This window comes from Nematostella vectensis, chromosome 5, assembly GCF_932526225.1.
Source record: "Nematostella vectensis chromosome 5, jaNemVect1.1, whole genome shotgun sequence".
NCBI classification, from domain to species: Eukaryota; Metazoa; Cnidaria; class Anthozoa; order Actiniaria; family Edwardsiidae; genus Nematostella; species Nematostella vectensis.
This window is the reverse complement of record NC_064038.1, coordinates 10935414-10953280: the sequence shown is the minus strand read 5'-3', so window position 1 is coordinate 10953280 and position 17867 is coordinate 10935414. Positions and strand designations below refer to the sequence as shown.

Sequence of the window (17867 nt, the reverse complement as noted above, 5' to 3'; positions counted from 1 at the left end):
TTTGATAAACTATCTGATTTAGCAAGTAACTCTTCTTTCCACCCCCTTTCCTACAAATAATTTCCATTCTTATCACCTTGTTTGAGACTAAGAAAAAAACGGCATTTTTTTGCACATTCCATAAGTAGCCTCCTTGGGAACTTTGGGTTTAAACTTGAGCTCACAATCAGGTTTGGGGGGGGGGGTACCCTAAAAACCAGAGGCTCCTTATCTTTTTAAACCAACAGGGGGTGGGTAAAAGAGACTTTCTACCCTTGGTCCCAAAGTGATTGTCTACCCATTTTGCAGATATTTTCTCTATGGTACCTCCTATTTGAAGCAGCGCTTCCTCCATATGAACAGCCCTTCCAGTTGAGTGGGGTGCATTCTTTGGATCTCCTAGAAAGGCCCGAGCTACAGGCCTACTTTTTGATGTCCATCTCTAAGTTAAATGACTGATGTACTTTTTTGTAGACTCTACCTGAACAGTGCATTGCGTGGTGGAAGGCTTTCACTCACTATTTCTAGAGAAGCACCTGCCTTGAATAGTGGCGATGCTGATCAGGGCCAGAAGACCAGGTTGTTGGAACAGGTAACATGATGTTTGCTGGTGGGGATGGAATGATTACTTTGTATCTTATGTGAATGTAGCATGATGTTTGCTGGTGGGGATGGTATGATTACGTTGTATCTTATGTGAATGTTTCATTGTCCAATAATCCATCTGCTTTATGTAGAAACGTGTGGCTAAGAAGATTCACATCCTTAAAGACTCAAGAGGGCTAGGGTTACAAATAGCTCAAAGAACCGACCCAGCTTCTGGTGCAACTGGGATATTTGTGTCTCATCTTGATGCTGGAGGTGCTGCTGCAAGGTACATTAGCCCCAACCCCCCCCCCCCCCCCCTACTATCCCCTACAACAGGTCCTTTAGCAGGTAGATGTCCAGAGGGGATTCCGAAGGATGTGGACCCCACCTTTCTCATGTGACAAGATGAGTTAGGCTCAAGTTGACCCTTCCATTGGTAGTAAAGAAGACATTTAATTTTAAGTGTGCATTTGGATAGAAAACGTTTTTAAATCGATTTAGTAAAATTTAATCTGGGACCCCCCACCCTTCATTTTTCTCTAGACACATCCCTTTTAAGAATACCAAAGACAAAACCTGCAATTACCCCGATTGCTCAACACCAGAAAACAAATTTTATTTTTCTCACAGAAAAACCCAATAAAAATCTTAGCAATTTTGATACCTTGACTATGATTTTGCCCATTTACTTTGGAATCAGGTGTTTAAAATTTTAGTAGTCTAGGAGAAATTTAAAGTATAACACTTGAAAATGACTAAGTTTGCAGATTTGTGGATTAATATGTTCTCTGTGAAAAAAATACAGGTGCCACCTCTGTTGTTATTTATCTCATGGTCTGTGTGCACTATATTTTTTAGTCAAATTGTTTGACGTTTGTTACCTACACCAATAATCATTCTTATGTTATTTCTATCAGGGATGGTCGTATTAAGGAGGGCGATGAGCTGCTTTGGATCAACAAGCACAGCCTGATTGGTGTAACACAGCAACAAGCGGTCGACTTTTTGAGATCTTCCCCTCGCCTCATCCAAATGGTCATATCTACAAAGGTAGGTTTTCTGTGAATTGTCTCAAGTATGGGTGTTGTGAGCCAGGAAGTAAGGGTTAAATACAGCCTAAGGGCGCAGCCGGCCTGTTATACAGTAAAATGCCAAGACAAATTGATGGTTGCTTGTAATTTTCATAAAAAAATACAGCTATGAGAATATTGGGAAAGTGTCCCAGGACATCATGAGGTCTATTGGGACATAATTGAGTGCTGTGCTTATGGATATTTTCAAGGAAAAGTGGATTCATGGTGATTTTTTCTTGTTTGGCTTTGCCTGGTTGATAAAATAATTTTCCAGTGAATCACCACAGCTCTCCTAAATGCTGTCTTTTCTGAAACCAAATTGATTCCAAAATTGTTTAAACTGCTTTTCTGGGCCTGTTTGACCTGGAATTGATTTGTTTGGCTTTGCCTGGTTGATAAAATAATTTTCCAGAATAACCACAGCTCTACTAAATGCTGTCTTTTCGTAAAACCAAATTGATTCCAAAATTGTTTACACAACTATTCTGGGCCTGTATGACCTGGAATTGATTTGCTTGACTTCGGGGTGAAAAGACTTTGGGGAGAGGAGTGCTGACTGGCCCTCCCCTCGTGGATTTTTGGCCTTGAGAAGTATCCACAACCCAAAAAATTCATAAATGCAAAATAAACACAACAAGTTAAAGATAATCGAGCATAAGTCTAAGGGATAAATGGTCTTGAAGATATGCATCCAACCAAGGTGATAGCAACCACTCTTTAGCCAAATAATAGCACAGGTTCTTTGACAAATTTCAAATCGAACAAGGAGAGAAAAGCAGAATCACCCCTCTCAATAAAACGCTCAAAATACCACACAAGGGAGAGAGATCATCAAACACAGCTCAAGACACAAATAGATACTAATATTCTGATCCTCCAGGTCCATTTCCATACCCTCAAACACAATGTCTACTCCTTGAAGGTTTGTGAAACCACTTGGATGCCATTACGGATTGTTGCAATCCGTAATGGCATCCAAGTGGTTTCACAAACCTTCAAGGAGTAGACATTGTGTTTGAGGGTATGGAAATGGACCTGGAGGATCAGAATATTAGTATCTATTTGTGTCTTGAGCTGTGTTTGATGATCTCTCTCCCTTGTGTGGTATTTTGAGCGTTTTATTGAGAGGGGTGATTCTGCTTTTCTCTCCTTGTTCGATTTGAAATTTGTCAAAGAACCTGTGCTATTATTTGGCTAAAGAGTGGTTGCTATCACCTTGGTTGGATGCATATCTTCAAGACCATTTATCCCTTAGACTTATGCTCGATTATCTTTAACTTGTTGTGTTTATTTTGCATTTATGAATTTTTTGGGTTGTGGATACTTCTCAAGGCCGGTACAGGCCGGTGGAGGGGTCAATGTGTTAAAAACACAATGCTAGAGAACTCAAAGTAAGCTCTAGTTAACAAAGTTCCACTAAAAATATCTAAATACCTGTTACAGCTCTGTGATACGGTATAACCTTGCTAATTGGATCCCCGAAGGGAAACAAAAGTATTTTCTACTTACAGTTTTATATAAATCCTGAAGAAATAAACTGTGTTCCTTAATTTAATTGTGATAAGTTCTAGTTTACGGTAAAATGTGCCCAACGAGAAATGACTGGCAACTAGGCCCAAAGCTATGGAAAATTAAACTTACTTGGAGTTAATAGCGGATTCGGGTTATCAGTGTTTGAATTCTCGATATTTTACTGTATTTCGTGGTGCGGTTCAGGCTAAAATTGTCCAAAATAAACAAAAAATTATGAGGCAGACTATTAGATCATTTTTAGTAGCCGGAGTAGCGGTGCTCTATGTTTTTTAATCTGATTTATTGGCTTTTTGTAGCATTTTATTTCTTGTTTTTTTCTCTTTATTTGCGAGCCTGCTAGATTTGTGGGAGAATTGTAAACCAATTCTTGAGTTTTGTTCTGACTTGCTGAAGGTCAACCCATTTGACATGGTGTGTGTTTTAAGTCGATTGTTTTTCCTCCTCCCATAAGCGTATGAATTATTTAATATATTGTTGATACAGGATTGATAATGACACCATGAATGAAGACTGAGTAGTATGCAAACATTTACCAACATGTCGGAGATTCAGGTATTTTTGGGGGACTTTTTTTACTTATAATATATATTAGAATATGATTATTAGGATATGATTAGAAGTGTAACAGTTTTAAATATGGAAATATTTCAAGGCATTGCACTTATCTCTCTGGCATTTGATATTTATGTGCTATTGTTATTTATAGGATGAGGGGAAATCGGCTTCGACAAAAAGACTAAGGACACCATCTAAAGAAGATATAAAAGCCTCTCCTTTAAACAACAACACAATAGAACAAGTCGGTGTGGAAAAAAGCACTCGCCAAAAAGCGAAAACGGGTCTAGGTTCAAATGATAAAAAGCTGGAAAACAGTAAAGCGCCGTCTAAACAAGGCACAAGGGGACACGGTTTAAAAGGAAGTGAGCAAAAGCCGAAAGATATAACATCCGCAACATTAAGTTCACATGGGAAGAGAAATGGAACGGAATGGGGAAGTAAAACGCCACAGGAAAAAGTATTTAAACGCAGTAAGACCCCTGGGATCAGCGAGGAAAATATGAGAAATGGTTATTATACGGGTGTTAAAATCGATTTAGGTAGAGCTGGTAACGAAACGATAATTCAAGAAAAAGAGGAGTTGGTTAAACCACAAAGAAGAAAAAATAGTTTCGATCACGTAAACGAAAATGTAATGGATAAAACAAAAATTAGTTCACTCAATGGTGTTCTAGAAAGTGAGAAAATTGAAGCCACTTCAACGAGGAAAACAGAGTCAGAGCCTTCAGACAAAGCTGGAAATAAATCGAATGGGACAAAGAAAGAAAGAGCCAATTCAAAAACCAAGAGTATTTTTCCTCGACTGACAAAAGCTCAATCTTTGGAGTCACTCCAAAGAACATCTAGCGGCGATGAAAGCGCTCCCGAGAACGCACGACGAATGTCTCGATCTTCGAGTATCTCGTCACTCGGTTCCCAGGGCTCCACTGGTTCAGGGTTCGGGAAGAAAGTCAAGAAACTTATTCGGACTTTATCGTCGGATCTGATCTACTCAAAGGCGGAAGATAGCGGAGATAGCGAGCCTTTTTCTTTAGAAGGCAAGCTGCTACCAAAAGCCTCAAGCTCTTCATTCATAAACAAACTTAAAGGAACGACAACGCCGGTACTTGACGCTTCGAAACGGAACCGGAAGTCGTCTAACCCGGAAGTCAGTCCGGCTGGGTTGAGAGCACCTCAGGGTGTCACAATGACTTCAACGTCTAGACCAAAATCTCCCACAATTCCTCCTGGAACGACCACTGGTCGCTATATTGAGCCCGCAAACTCTGTGGCAACTCAGGGAGCTTCAACGCCCGTGTTGTCTGTCGGCACAAACATACGGGAGTCCCCCCAGGCTTCTAGGAAATTTCCCGACCAAGTGAAAAGGCGTGGTAGCGTAGATTCAGAGAAAGACGTGCTGACGGTCGTGTTAGTGAAAGGCATGGCCGGGAAGGGACTGGGGTTTACTATCGTTGGCGGTCGGGGGTCCCCCAGGGGAGATTTGCCCATCTATATCAAGAATGTTTTGCCTGGCGGAGCGGCCGCAGCCGATGGGAGATTGAGACGAGGTGGGTGTGTTAGCCTATTTCTTTAGATTTTCTTTTCGCCGTCATTAATTTTGGTGGTACTAGATGTTGAGAATTGCTCGATACTCTGTGAATGTCGATCAACCACTCCTTTGTTATTGTTTTCGAGTCACTCGGCATTGAGCGGGATCATAAGATAGCGGCGTGATCGGCCTTCTTTAATTTCCTTCTTTTCAGGTTATGAGGTATTGTCCGTTAATGGCTCTGACATGACGTCTGTCACTCATCGAGAAGCGCTAGATTTCTTCAAGGTAAGGAAATCGACTTTAACAATGTATATATGACATCTAAGACATCTTAAAACACGCATGTTTAAAGAGAAGAGAGGAGAAAAGCCCAAAATAGCCTTTTCTTTCGATCGAGATGCCTGTGGAAGAGGCTTTTATAGACTACCCTAGAGAACGCCGGGTTTCCTGTGGTTGATAAAATAACGTCACGTGCTTATATAACCCTCTTCTCTGGGTTGATCCTCCCGAGCCTCTCTTGTCTCACTTGCGATACAGGAATCCCGAAGTCAGTGGCGTTCTTTTCGGTTTCCTGTGGTTGATAATGTGACATAACCCAACAGCCTCTCCTCTAACCCTTTTCTCTGAGTTGACACTCCCGAGACTCTTTTGCTTCACTGCCGTCATAGGAAACCCGAACAGAGCGCAAGCGACTAGGCTTGGATTTCTTCTTTCTGTCGCTTATACCGCTGGCGCACACTTGTACAACATGGAAATATCAAATCGTGACTGTATCATAAGCTCCGATTTTTCCGTGCGTCCCCAATAACGATATAAACTGTGCATTATGATATACCATTTTCTATTTTGTATTATTTCCCGTAGAGTGAATAAGTTTTTTTAGATTAAAAAAGTATTTTATAATAAAGAATATCTAGAAATAAAATGAATAAATACAAAAAGAAATCAAATGAAATATAACTGCTGTCTTTTCTAGTGCCTCTTTTTTCATAAAACAATATTTCTCAGTATAAAATATACAAATATGATATTTTTGTTATAACTTTAAACATATTGTTCTAGTAATGATTTTCTGTAGGCCCAACAAAAAGAAGCATGCTCTTACGGGCGCTCTCTTGCAAAGTCAGTCTTTAAACCTGATTTTTAGCAAAATAAAGTTGAGGAACGACGTTTTGAATGGTGGGAAATGACAATGGGGCTACCGGGATCGCATGTTCTGTATCTAATGAAGGAATGACATTTGCTATTAGAACTTTATCATATGGAAACCTTAAAACAAATCTAATTTGCTTTCTCGACTCATTCAGCAGGCTACCGTTACATTTTTAAATGTATCGTTCTTATCCTTCATGCATGATGTACCAGTTTTAGGCATTATATTTAATGTTTGTACTCGATTTTACCAAAAAACGAAAACAGACGGGGTTTTCGAATGTATGCGTATATTTAACTTTTATTTTATTTTACTATAAAAATATAAGCCCTTATAATTATACAATTTTACACTTAAAACTATACACTTACACTATTTTCCATTTAGATAACGAGTTGCGAGTTTTTCCGCTCAACATGACAGCTTGGTTTCAAGCAAATAATTCATTTCACCTGGCCTCCTATGTATTTCCCCTTGCACCTTTTGTCAAGAAAAGTAAAGTATTTGATGCCAGCTCCAATAATTAACTGACAGAGCTCGACCCCTGCATGTTTCCTGCGAAGATACACAACCAAAACATAAATAAACATCTTTTCATTCATCACTGATAGTTTTTCGTCTGAACTTAAAAAAAAACTTTGTTTGTTTCTTTGTTTTTGTGCAAGCTAAATACGCTTGGTTCTATATTTGCATGGCACATTGTTTTTGCTTCACAAATGCCGAAACCGGGACAGGTGAATACGCTAAATCTTTCGCAATAATTAACTCTTCAGAATATTCGACGTGGTGTTGTTACTATCAAAGTGCGTACCGGGGCTTCAGGGCTCCCGAGCGCTTCAACCTTCAACACTCCCGAACCCTCGCCACACACTAAAAGACGATCTAGCGAAGAACGAGAAACTTGTGCGGAGTCTTCAAGTTCCAGCGCACAAGACTCACCGACAATGCTACGGCGACTGAGGCATAAGAAAAACAAGAAAGCCAAACACACAGAAATCGTACTTCACAAAGGTAACATTTAAACTCGAGCTCATAAAGAGTAATTCAGCGAAACTGAAGCTCTATAAGTTTCTCCGTTTTCGCCATTTAGCAGTTTTCACCAGGTGCATTGATGCGATTTCCTGTGGTCGAGATTGATGATACATCATGACCTTAGTTGAAAAACTTTTTTGATCTTAGGGATTCAATTAAAATTTTAAAAAATAGAATAAGTTGAACGTTAAAATTGATATCACCTATACGCTTTAATATTCGATGTTATTATTGAAAACTTGTTATTTCCGCGATGGTTCAAAGATTAAAGGATTAAGCAATTTAGCGACCTTGTTTTGTCTGTATTTGATTTGTTCTCCGCAATTAGAGGTGTTAGGTTTTATCCTCGTCAAACAAATCACTTTTTGTCGCTTAGTGTACGAATTTCTATTCCCGGATATCAATATGATTGCCTTTCAGCTTTTAACAAGGGATTGTTTGTATGTCCAATACAAATACCACTTTTTGTTTAACAATACTAGGTAGTTTAAAATCCGTGAGAAAGATGAATTTTTGAAAACATGAAAAAGCAGAGTTGTAGCCAGCATGCAATTACCATATAGTGCATTATTATATTCTAGTACACCCATGCAATTACCATATAGTGCATTATTATATTCTAGTACACCCTTTTTCACTAAAAACAAAAAATAGTCTTCGAATTTCAATGTTCAAATCTGCCTCAGTAATACTTTTCTCTAAAAAGTATAGGGTTTCAACATTTTAGGTCATAAAAGTCAAGAAGCAGAAAGTCTCTTTTTTTACACGTTTTCGCAATCTTGCAATTCTCGAAGTACTACACCCCCTTGATAAACCGCAACTGCCTGTATCCTTGATGCTAGAATGAAATGTTCGATGTTATTAGTGCAAATAGGTTTTTTTTACGGTTTCAAGTCACAAAACAGGAGCAAACAACAAGATGCAAATGCCAAAGCGCGGGGGTAGGGTGAGTAAAAATGCTCACGCGCAGTGGTGGGGTGGTGGTTACTAAAAATAGCCAGATTCGGAATCAATCGACATGGCGCGCGGGTAATACCAAAGTGTCTTATCTTATGCTCTCTTGATTTTTCTTATTTTAGATTAAGTTTTTAAATTCGTTTGCCTACTAGCGCACCGACAAAACAGAATTAACACATTTCGTTTCTCTGACTAAAAAAAAATGACCCAGAAGGCCAAAGGACTGCTGGAAGTTATTATTGTCCATCATTTTCAACAACAAAACACATTTTTTATTATTTTCAGGTTCCTCTTACAAACAAAGAACACACTGCTGATAACTCATTATAAGAGACCTCTAATCAATTTTTTAGTCCATCTGTAACAATTCTCAGTCACCCCTTCCCCTTGCTTGGATCTTGCTTGGTCAGCCCCTTTGGCTCGTTGCATTTTTTTATCTGCCTTGGTCCCTCTTCATCTCGCTTTGATCTCCCTTGGTCACCCCCGCCCCCTTCAGCTCGTTTTGATCTCCCTTGGTCACCTACCTTCAGCTCGTTTTGATCTCCATTGGTCACCCACCCTTCAGCTCGTTTTGATCTCCCTTGGTCACACCCCTTCAGCTCGTTTTGATCTCCCTTGGTCACCCCCCTTCATTTCGTTTTGATCTCCCTTGGTCACCCCCCCTTCAGCTCGTTTTGATCTCCCTTGGTCACCCCCCTTTGGCTCGTTTTGATCTCCCTTGGTCACCCCCCCTTCAGCTCGTTTTGATCTCCCTTGGTCACCCCCCTTCATCTCGTTTTGATCTCCCTTGGTTAACCCCCTTTGGCTCGTTTTTATCTCCATTGGTCATCCCACATTGCATCGTTTTTATCTCCCTTGGTCATTCCCCTTTAGCTCGTTTTGATTTCCATTGGTCACCCCACATGGCATCTTTTTTATCACCCTTGGTTACCCCACATTGCATCGTTTATATCACCCTTGGTCATCCCACATTGCATCGTTTTGATCTCCCTTTGTCACCCTCCTTGGCCTTGAAATGGGGCCATTTATTTATTTATCAAAAGAGAATGCTCTCTTTATAGTTTTGCTGATCAGATAATTCTTTCTCTCTACAGAGCCAGATACCAGCCTTGGTGTTGGACTAGGTTCTACGCCCCCTGCAGAGCTGAATGGCAAACAGGGGTTGTTCATACAGTATTTAGTAGAGGGGTCACCCGCTGCCCTTGATGGCAGGCTCAGGTAAGGCTGCTAAGGCAATTGTTGTCATTTTATTCTAATATAAGTGTACTCTTATTTAACTTTCAAATGACGCAAGTTTTTTTAGTTAAAAACTTTAGTTAAAGCCCTGGCAAAGTGACCGTCTCCAAAAAGTGATGTAGCTAGTCGCTTTCTAATCTAGGCTGCTGTAATTGTCATCATAATCATAATCATTACCACCATCGTCATCATCACAATCACCTTAATCATTACCACTAGCACCACCACCTACACCATCATCACCATCATAGTCACCATCACCACCATCACAACCCCCACCATCTACACCATCATCATCATCATCATCATCATCATCATCATCATCATCATCATCATCATCATCATCATCATCATCATCATCATCATCATCATCATCACCACCACCACCACCACGACCACCACCATCATCATCATCACCACCATCATCATAATCATTACTACAGCCACGATCACCAACACCACACAACCATCACCATCATTAAAACCATCACCATCATTACAACCATCACCACAACCATCAACACCTACACCATCATCACCAATATAGTCATATACGTTTCCCTAATTTGATTATTCTGTATTTAATTTCGGTATGCGCAACGATAGAACACCAAAGTTACCTTGATACTGCTTGAGGTAGTTTATGAGGGCTTGCTCTATTCGCGTTTGAGGTTTATTTTGATTGAGCTACACACGAGACGTTTTAAAATTCGAAAACAGTTCTGCGTGTTTTTTGTTGTGTTCCTATATCCGCGAAAGGAACTGAATAAATTATCACTTAACGGAACGGTTGTTCCGTTTAGAGGTGAAGAATCGGAACGCTAATGGCACGCTTCGGAACGGAACAAAAGGACTTGTTTGTAACGCCTGTTCCTAAGTGGTTCAAAGTATAGGAACAGTGGGACCGATTTGGCCTAAATAGTGCCGTTTCTTTGCGAAAAGGAACAACAAAAGGGCCACAATGGACCGAAGTGGGGTGTTCCCTTTTTCGAAAACATGAACAAAAGTTCCGCACCTATGGTTTTGTTTCTCAATCTCAAAAGATATGATCTTTCAAAGCGATGCCTAGACTCGCACAAGCTGTGCAAAAGGGCATGCCATTTTGGTTTATCGTGCCCAACCAATAGACTGCTGCCACTATTTCGAGGCTGTCGCGTGGCAGTGATTGATTGGCTCTTTTCACGTATTTGATATCATTAAACATACGGTACGCCGCATACGTTTCTCATTCTCGCATTAACCGTTGCTGACAAGAGATGGTAAAGCAGGGTAATGTGATAAACTGGTCGCTTCTCCCAAATGCTGCGAAGAAACCAAAAAGAATGCACTTAGAAGAAGACGAAAATGACGGGCTGTTTCACTGCCCTGTACCAGACTGCCATAACGATGGGTTTGGAACTCAAAGAGGGTGTAGAAAACATGTCAAGAAAAAGCACCCATGGTTTTATTACTTTGATGAGAAACCCAGCGACTCAGACATCGAAGCTTCTCGAAGCCAAATGGAAAAGGAGAAGGGGCAACGACGTTCAAGTAATGGCGTCCCATCGTTTGAAATGTCTTGCACGTTTGCTGAACAATTCACCGCGTGGCTCAAGGGCAGTGGTGGGGGCTGCAAAAGTGATCGACAAGCGCAGCAACTGGTTAGCAAATGCTTGAAGTTTCTGAAATTTTGCAGCGAGGACGAAGATCATCTCACATTAGATATTGTGGACTTTTGCTTGTGTTCGCCTAATCTACTTTTCAAATTTGCCGATTCAATGCAGAGCGAGTGGCAGTTGGGTCATGCCGGTCGAATCGGATACCTGGACGCCATTGCAGAATTAGTAACCTACAGGAAAGTAAACGGAGCATCGGAAGCGGTGCTTAGAGGGCTGTCTACGACGGACACATACTTGCTGAGAACGTGCAAGGACACGCCCGACAGGGCGTCTCCGTTTGATCTGTCGTTTGCCACTAAATTTCTCGCCCTTTATCTGTTTATCCAAGTCAAGGGATCGCGGCCAATGACGTATCAGTATCTGACTGTGGACATGGTGCGCACTGCCAAGACTAACGGAGGTTTTGTCGACCAGAAAATGTTCAAAACAGCGGGCAAGTACGGCTTCGACTCGCTCCTTCTGACCGACACAAACACGAGTGTGCTCGAGGGATACATAACTTACATTCGCCCGCTACTCAAACCCAAGTGTGAGTACGTCCTAGTTACGAGAAACGGGGGTCAGCACAACAAGCTCGGTGAGCTGATGAGCAAACTTGTGTTTGAAGCGACTGGCAAGTATGTTCACCCCACACGATACCGACAAATCGTCGAGACGTCTAGCTGTAAAGTGCTAAAAAGTGCCGATCAAAGCGCCATCTCTGAAGATCAGAAGCACAGCTCGAACGTCGCCAAAGTGCACTGTCGCAAGCAGCGTTCACGCGAAGTCGCCACAAAGGCGCGCGAATGCCTCGAAAAACTACACGGCGACAGTGGCACCAAGCTGGACAAAGAGGTTCTAACGAGGCTCTCCGACCTTTCAAACTCTTCAGAGGATCAAGACGACTGCACGAAGTCGTGCTCTTCAACGGACGAAGTTCAAGAAATCTCCACACCGCCAGCAGCGAGAATGAAGCCTTCAGCCCGAAAACTACCGGCAAAGCAGAAGCGCGAAGACGCTTTTTTGATGACAGAACTATGCCCGGCTCGCAGAAAATCGCTTTTATTTACGCCCGAAGAGGACAAGTATCTTAAAGTTGGTCTCAAAAGATACGGGTTCGGGCAGTGGACTTCGATCTTAAGAGACCCCGACTTCCATTTCCAAAAAGGGAGGAGCCCCAACTCGTTGCTCAATCGAGTAAACAGAAAATACGGCACCATGGTAGCCACTTAGTGGACAGGAAAGGCTAGGTGGGACATGATGTACTTACAGTCATTCTAATTTTGGCGTTTCGACATGTTTCTTTGTATTTAGTAAAACTGAATGTATCACGCCACAAGATCGGACTAACAAGCGTCTTACAAAGTGTGCATTACGAATACCCTTAATTGTATTTGTGTAGGTAAAATACCTTTAATCTCTTAAGTAATCTTGACAATTGGTGTCATTACGTAGCGTTGTGCGTATATGCAGGCACACGACTTTATTCAGACTTTATGGCGACTTTGTTATGCAGAGTATCAGGAAGAATATCGTGTTTACAGAACATTAAAAAGATTACATTTGGCTGAGAAAACCGTCAAGTCTTGTTTGCCCTTTGTCTGTCGGTTGCGGTTTACGAAACTTGAGTCGGTTGCGTCGTCCCTTGGGAGTCTGGGTGAGGGAACGGCGCTTGGCCGGTGTAGTGAATGCCATCAATTATATCCCTGGTGATTCCCATCTGTTTGGTTTTGGGCTCCATGATGGGTTCTTTGGTATCTAAAAAAGCGTGAAAGGCTCGAATAATTTGATCAGCAAAAAGGTAACAAAAACACATGTTTATCTCTGGCATATCGTCACTTGAGCCTTGGCGAGGAGGGGTGTGTGTCTGGGATGGGCATCCGCTGTCTCGAACCAAAGAATATTGGTCACTGTCTGCCTCATCGTCGCAGCTTGGTAGCGGATCCCATAAGTTTAGCTACAAATGCGCACATCGTTGGTCGAGGAGCCCCCAGCTGATTCACGCCTTCCGTCTTTCCTCAATCGCCGTCTCGCAAGCCAGAGTACCAGTGTTGGTATGCTGACTTTTGAGCTTGTCGCTAACAAGTTGCACCAACGCTTTAGCGCTTTTCAACGCCTCGTTCCCGAGATTGATTGCAATCTCGACGAACATCGGTGCAGCTCAGTCTCAGTCGCTCGCACCCAATGGCTCTCGAATGCCGCTCTTGCCATGACTTTCCTTTGCTCAGCCTCAGACTTCTGGTTATCCTATCTAATCCGGCCTAGTTCCACGATTATTTCCTCGGGCATTGCATTTTCGGGGTCTTCCGGTAATAATTCCAGCAATTTGTGTGGAACTCCCAGATCCACCAGCCTTTACTTCGGCTTTTCAGCATTTTAGATTTACGGGCCTTGTTTAGTTGCTGGCGCATACTCCTCTCTCCTTTCATCTTCTCTAGTAAAATGTTGAGCTGTCGCTTTCGCATGCTGAAAGGCTGGCAGTTGCGATACTCAGCTTCCATTTTGTTGAACGTCTCTGCGTCACTGCCAGAATAGTTATCCTCGTCTCCATCTAAAAAGGCAATCTGGCATGCAACCCAGTAGGAAATCGCAGGATATATTTGCTTCCCCGGCGTAGAAACTTGAGATGCAACGACCGTCTCCTCGTCATCTCGTCCTGACTCTTCGTTTGCTGCCTGCAAAAAAAAAAAAAAAAAAGTATATTTAAAGAAAGTAAATAGCGAAAAAAATATCTTTATATAGTTTTAACAATCTTACCTCTTCAGACATTTTAGCTTGCTTTAGCTTAGACGTGCTTATGGCAGAGAAGAAAAATGAGACTTTAAGTTTCGCCAGCGCTGTATCGCATTCTTCTCTTTTTGAACAAATCCACGACCACGCGTTTTCTATTTCATCTACCCTCCAGATGCATTTAAATGATATGACAGAACAGTGGTTCTGTATTGGTCCGACGAGGTGGCATTCGGCCGCATCCCTTATGAGCTTGCTGTTGAGCTGAGAGCACGGCTTACTCATAGTGAATGAACTGATTCTTGCCTCTTTCTGTCTCTTTATATAGAGTAGCCACATTGCGTTATCATTGGGTAGTTTCAGTAATGCCATTGTAAGACGGTTGTTTGTTCATTTTCAATAGGGAACACAAAGATGATTACGTAACACAGTAGAAATAAAACAAAAGTATGCATTTCTCACAACAACATGCGTGAAACAACACCCGCTATGATTCTACTTACAAACTAACACAAGAGTACTAAATTCGATCAGTTCCCGCTATACCCGTCAAACCCGGAATACCCGGTGTATTCAGAACAAAGTTGAACGATTTCTAAATCGTAAGAAACTTACAGTTACTACTAATGTCATAGTATTGTTGAATGGAATAGATTAAGCATGAGGTCGAGACTGAATTCATAATCAACGTTCAAGTTTGTTTAGAATACACCGGATACTCCGGGTATGGCGGGTATAGCGGTTATTGCATGAATTCATCAACAAAACACATCAACTTAGCTTAGAATACACCGTGTACTCCGGATAAGGCGGATATAGCGGGTATTGCATGAATGCATTACTAATTTACGTTGAATTTGACTGGGAATACACCGTGTACTCCGGGAATGGCGGGTACATCTACTCTTACTACTACTGCTACTGTTGACATTATTATTATTATTATTATTGTTGTTGTTGTTGTTGTTGTTGTTGTTGTTGTTGTTGTTGTTGTTGTTGTTGTTGTTGTTGTTGTTGTTGTTGTTGTTGTTGTTGTTGTTGTTGTTGTTGTTGTTGTTGTTGTTGTTGTTGTTGTTGTTGTTGTTGTTGTTGTTGTTGTTGTTGTTGTTGTTGTTGTTGTTGTTGTTGTTGTTGTTGTTGTTGTTGTTGTTGTTGTTGTTGTTGTTGTTGTTGTTGTTGTTGTTGTTGTTGTTGTTGTTGTTGTTGTTGTTGTTGTTGTTGTTGTTGTTATTATATAGTAATAATATTAACAGTAGCAGTAGTAGTATTAAGAGTAGAAGTACCCGCCATTCCCGGAGTACACGGTGTATTCCCAGCCAAATTCAACGCACTTTAGTATCGTCGTCGTCGTCATCATCGTCGTCATCACCACCATCATCATCGTCATCGTCATCACCACCATCATCGTCATCATCATCACCACCACCATCGTCATCATCATCACCACCACCATCGTCATCGTCATCACCACCACCATCGTCATCATCATCATCATCATCACCACCCCCATCGTCATCATCATCATCACCACCACCATCGTCATCATAACATCCCCCACCACCGTTGCCACCCCGTCAGCATCATCTAAATCCGCCATTCTCATCCCTTTTATCTCCTTCACAGCAAGGGTGACCAGCTCATGGAGGTTAACGAGAAAAACATATCTACGACAGGTATAGAGAAGACCTACCAGCTTCTAAACACCCTACCCGCGGGAAAAATCACACTTCGTGTCATTAAGGCAGAGCACCAACAAGCCGAAGCGTTGCCTAGCCACCTGAACACTGCCCTGGAGAAGATGAACAGTGAACGAAATCTATTGGATAAAAAGATGCGTCGGCCTCCAACCACAGGGATCCCATCGGATAAAATCAGAGCACAGGAGTCTGGGGAATCGTTTGATGACATCATGAGCATATCATCATCCAATGAGGCGCTGCTACCATTCGTCCCAAAAACAGAGGAAAATGTAAAGGTAGGGCTTTGTGAGGCTAGCATTAATCCTAGAATATCCGTAAGAAAGCAATGCATCCTGGGTAGATTAATGCAATGCATCCTGGGTAGATTGGCGCAATACATCCTGGGTAGACTAATGCGATGCATCCCGTGTTGATTTTTTGCAATGCGTCATGGTTAGATTGTCGCAATGCATCCTAGGTATATTGATGCGACGCATTTCGGGTAGATTATTTGCAATGCATCATGGTTAGATTGACGCAAAACACCCTGAGAAGATTATTGCAATGCAGCATGGAAAAATGAATGTGTTATTCAATTAATTGTTAATCTGCAAACAGTCTGGCAAACCATTCCAACCTAACACCGTCACACCGTTGAATCATTTTCATCAAATATCCCGTGACTCAACCATTTTGACTTTTTATTCAATGTGGTATTGTTAGTACGGCTTATCAATAACAAAAGTATTTCTTTTCTACACAGACTGGACGTGTCTTTCATCCGGAAGAGAGTGCGCTCTCATCGGCTGGTAAGGTTTTGTTCAACAGAGTAGATATTGGTTTTATTTATGTAATTTAGATGCTGGAATATAAATTACCTAGATGTGGCTAAAGTTCATTTCGATCTGTCACTTTTTGCAGCCAAAAAGCATTCTCAAATTGAAATGGTGACACTAAAGAAGCTTGCAACAGGTAAGTTATTACAACAATAATAATGCTGACAGACAAACTTGTATAAATAAACAAACAAAAAATACTGTCAACACACAGAACAATAAAGAAAACCGAGATAGTTCTGAAAAATAAGGCATACAGAGAACTAGAAAAACGTTCATAATAGCGACACACAGGCCTTACAAAATAAGGCATGTTCACCATCCTACATTTAATTGACAGGTGAGCTTGGTATGGGCGTGACAATTGACAAGTCACGTGGTTCTACTGTCGTTGAGGGTGTGTTTATCAAGAGCGTTGCTAGTGGAAAGTCCGCTGACCAGGCCCAGAGTGTCAGCGGCGGGCTCAGACCAGGTATGATCGATAGTCATTGATAAACTTGCGCTAAGCGTAAATTTGAGAGAGAAAAGTAACCTCTAACTGTGATAAAGAAGTCTATTCTTTTCAACCGTTAAACGTAAAACGCCTACAGTCTAACCGTAATTCTGGTACCTGTACAGGACCCGAAATGATCCCAGGACCCGAAACGATCCCAGGACCCGAAATGATCCCCAATAGTACCCCAACTGATCCCGGGACCCGAAACGATACCGAGGAGTCCCCAAAATCAACCCCACGGAATTGCGGTAATGGACAAAGGGAAAGAAGAAGAAAGCACTTCCAATTCTTAAAGCATAATTAAGGGTTGACAGCGAATCTATTTCTAAATAACATGACTTAAATTCCAATATAATACTTCTATTTATTACATTGCCCCGGCGGTAAACCCATAAACAGAGTTCAAAACAAGTAAACAACTTTTAATTGCTACTGAAAGGAGTACAACATAAACATAGCACAGCCAAAGCACAGCCTTGCTCAGAACAACCAAACATTTGACCTTCGAAACATTTGCAGTTCCAACACATGACTCTGACACTATAAATCTCGTTTCCGGTTAACATCACCCCTAAAAATCTATATTCATTTGACAACCAAACGTGTTTTTCACCACGAAATCCATGTTCACACAAGCGAATATTTACCGACAGCCGGTTTGGCCAAGAAGATGGAATGACAAAAGCACACTGAGTAATGCACTCGAACAACCCCTTTACTACCGTTGCAAAATACTAAGAGATGTGGCTTTTGTTGAAAGCAATATGTGAGTTTTGAATTTCCTTATGTAGTAGTGCGTACACCACTGCATGATTTCTCTCTATCTCTCTTTATGATAGGTCTTTCATT

At 41.5% G+C, this 17867-nt stretch overlaps 2 protein-coding genes across 3 annotated transcripts in view; both read left to right on the top strand.

Annotated features, from left to right (window-relative positions):
* Positions 1-17867, top strand: part of LOC5517610 — a 32880-nt gene that overhangs the window by 2110 nt on the left and 12903 nt on the right. Inside the window, exons 2-12 of one of the 2 annotated variants that reach the window (XM_048727676.1) lie at positions 454-571; positions 717-853; positions 1485-1617; positions 3880-4768; positions 5474-5547; positions 7189-7426; positions 9499-9622; positions 15631-15982; positions 16450-16495; positions 16608-16658; positions 16863-16994. In XM_048727676.1, coding sequence (XP_048583633.1) covers positions 454-571; positions 717-853; positions 1485-1617; positions 3880-4768; positions 5474-5547; positions 7189-7426; positions 9499-9622; positions 15631-15982; positions 16450-16495; positions 16608-16658; positions 16863-16994 — 2294 coding nt within the window. Of the gene's footprint in view, positions 1-453; positions 572-716; positions 854-1484; positions 1618-3879; positions 5279-5473; positions 5548-7188; positions 7427-9498; positions 9623-15630; positions 15983-16449; positions 16496-16607; positions 16659-16862; positions 16995-17867 lie in introns of both variants that reach the window. The other variant, XM_048727675.1, reaches the window with a different exon arrangement.
* Positions 11542-13036, top strand: LOC125563032. Its single transcript, XM_048727677.1, has one exon. It carries the CDS (start codon positions 11644-11646, stop codon positions 12508-12510), a length of 867 nt encoding a protein of 288 aa, XP_048583634.1. The 5' UTR covers positions 11542-11643; the 3' UTR covers positions 12511-13036.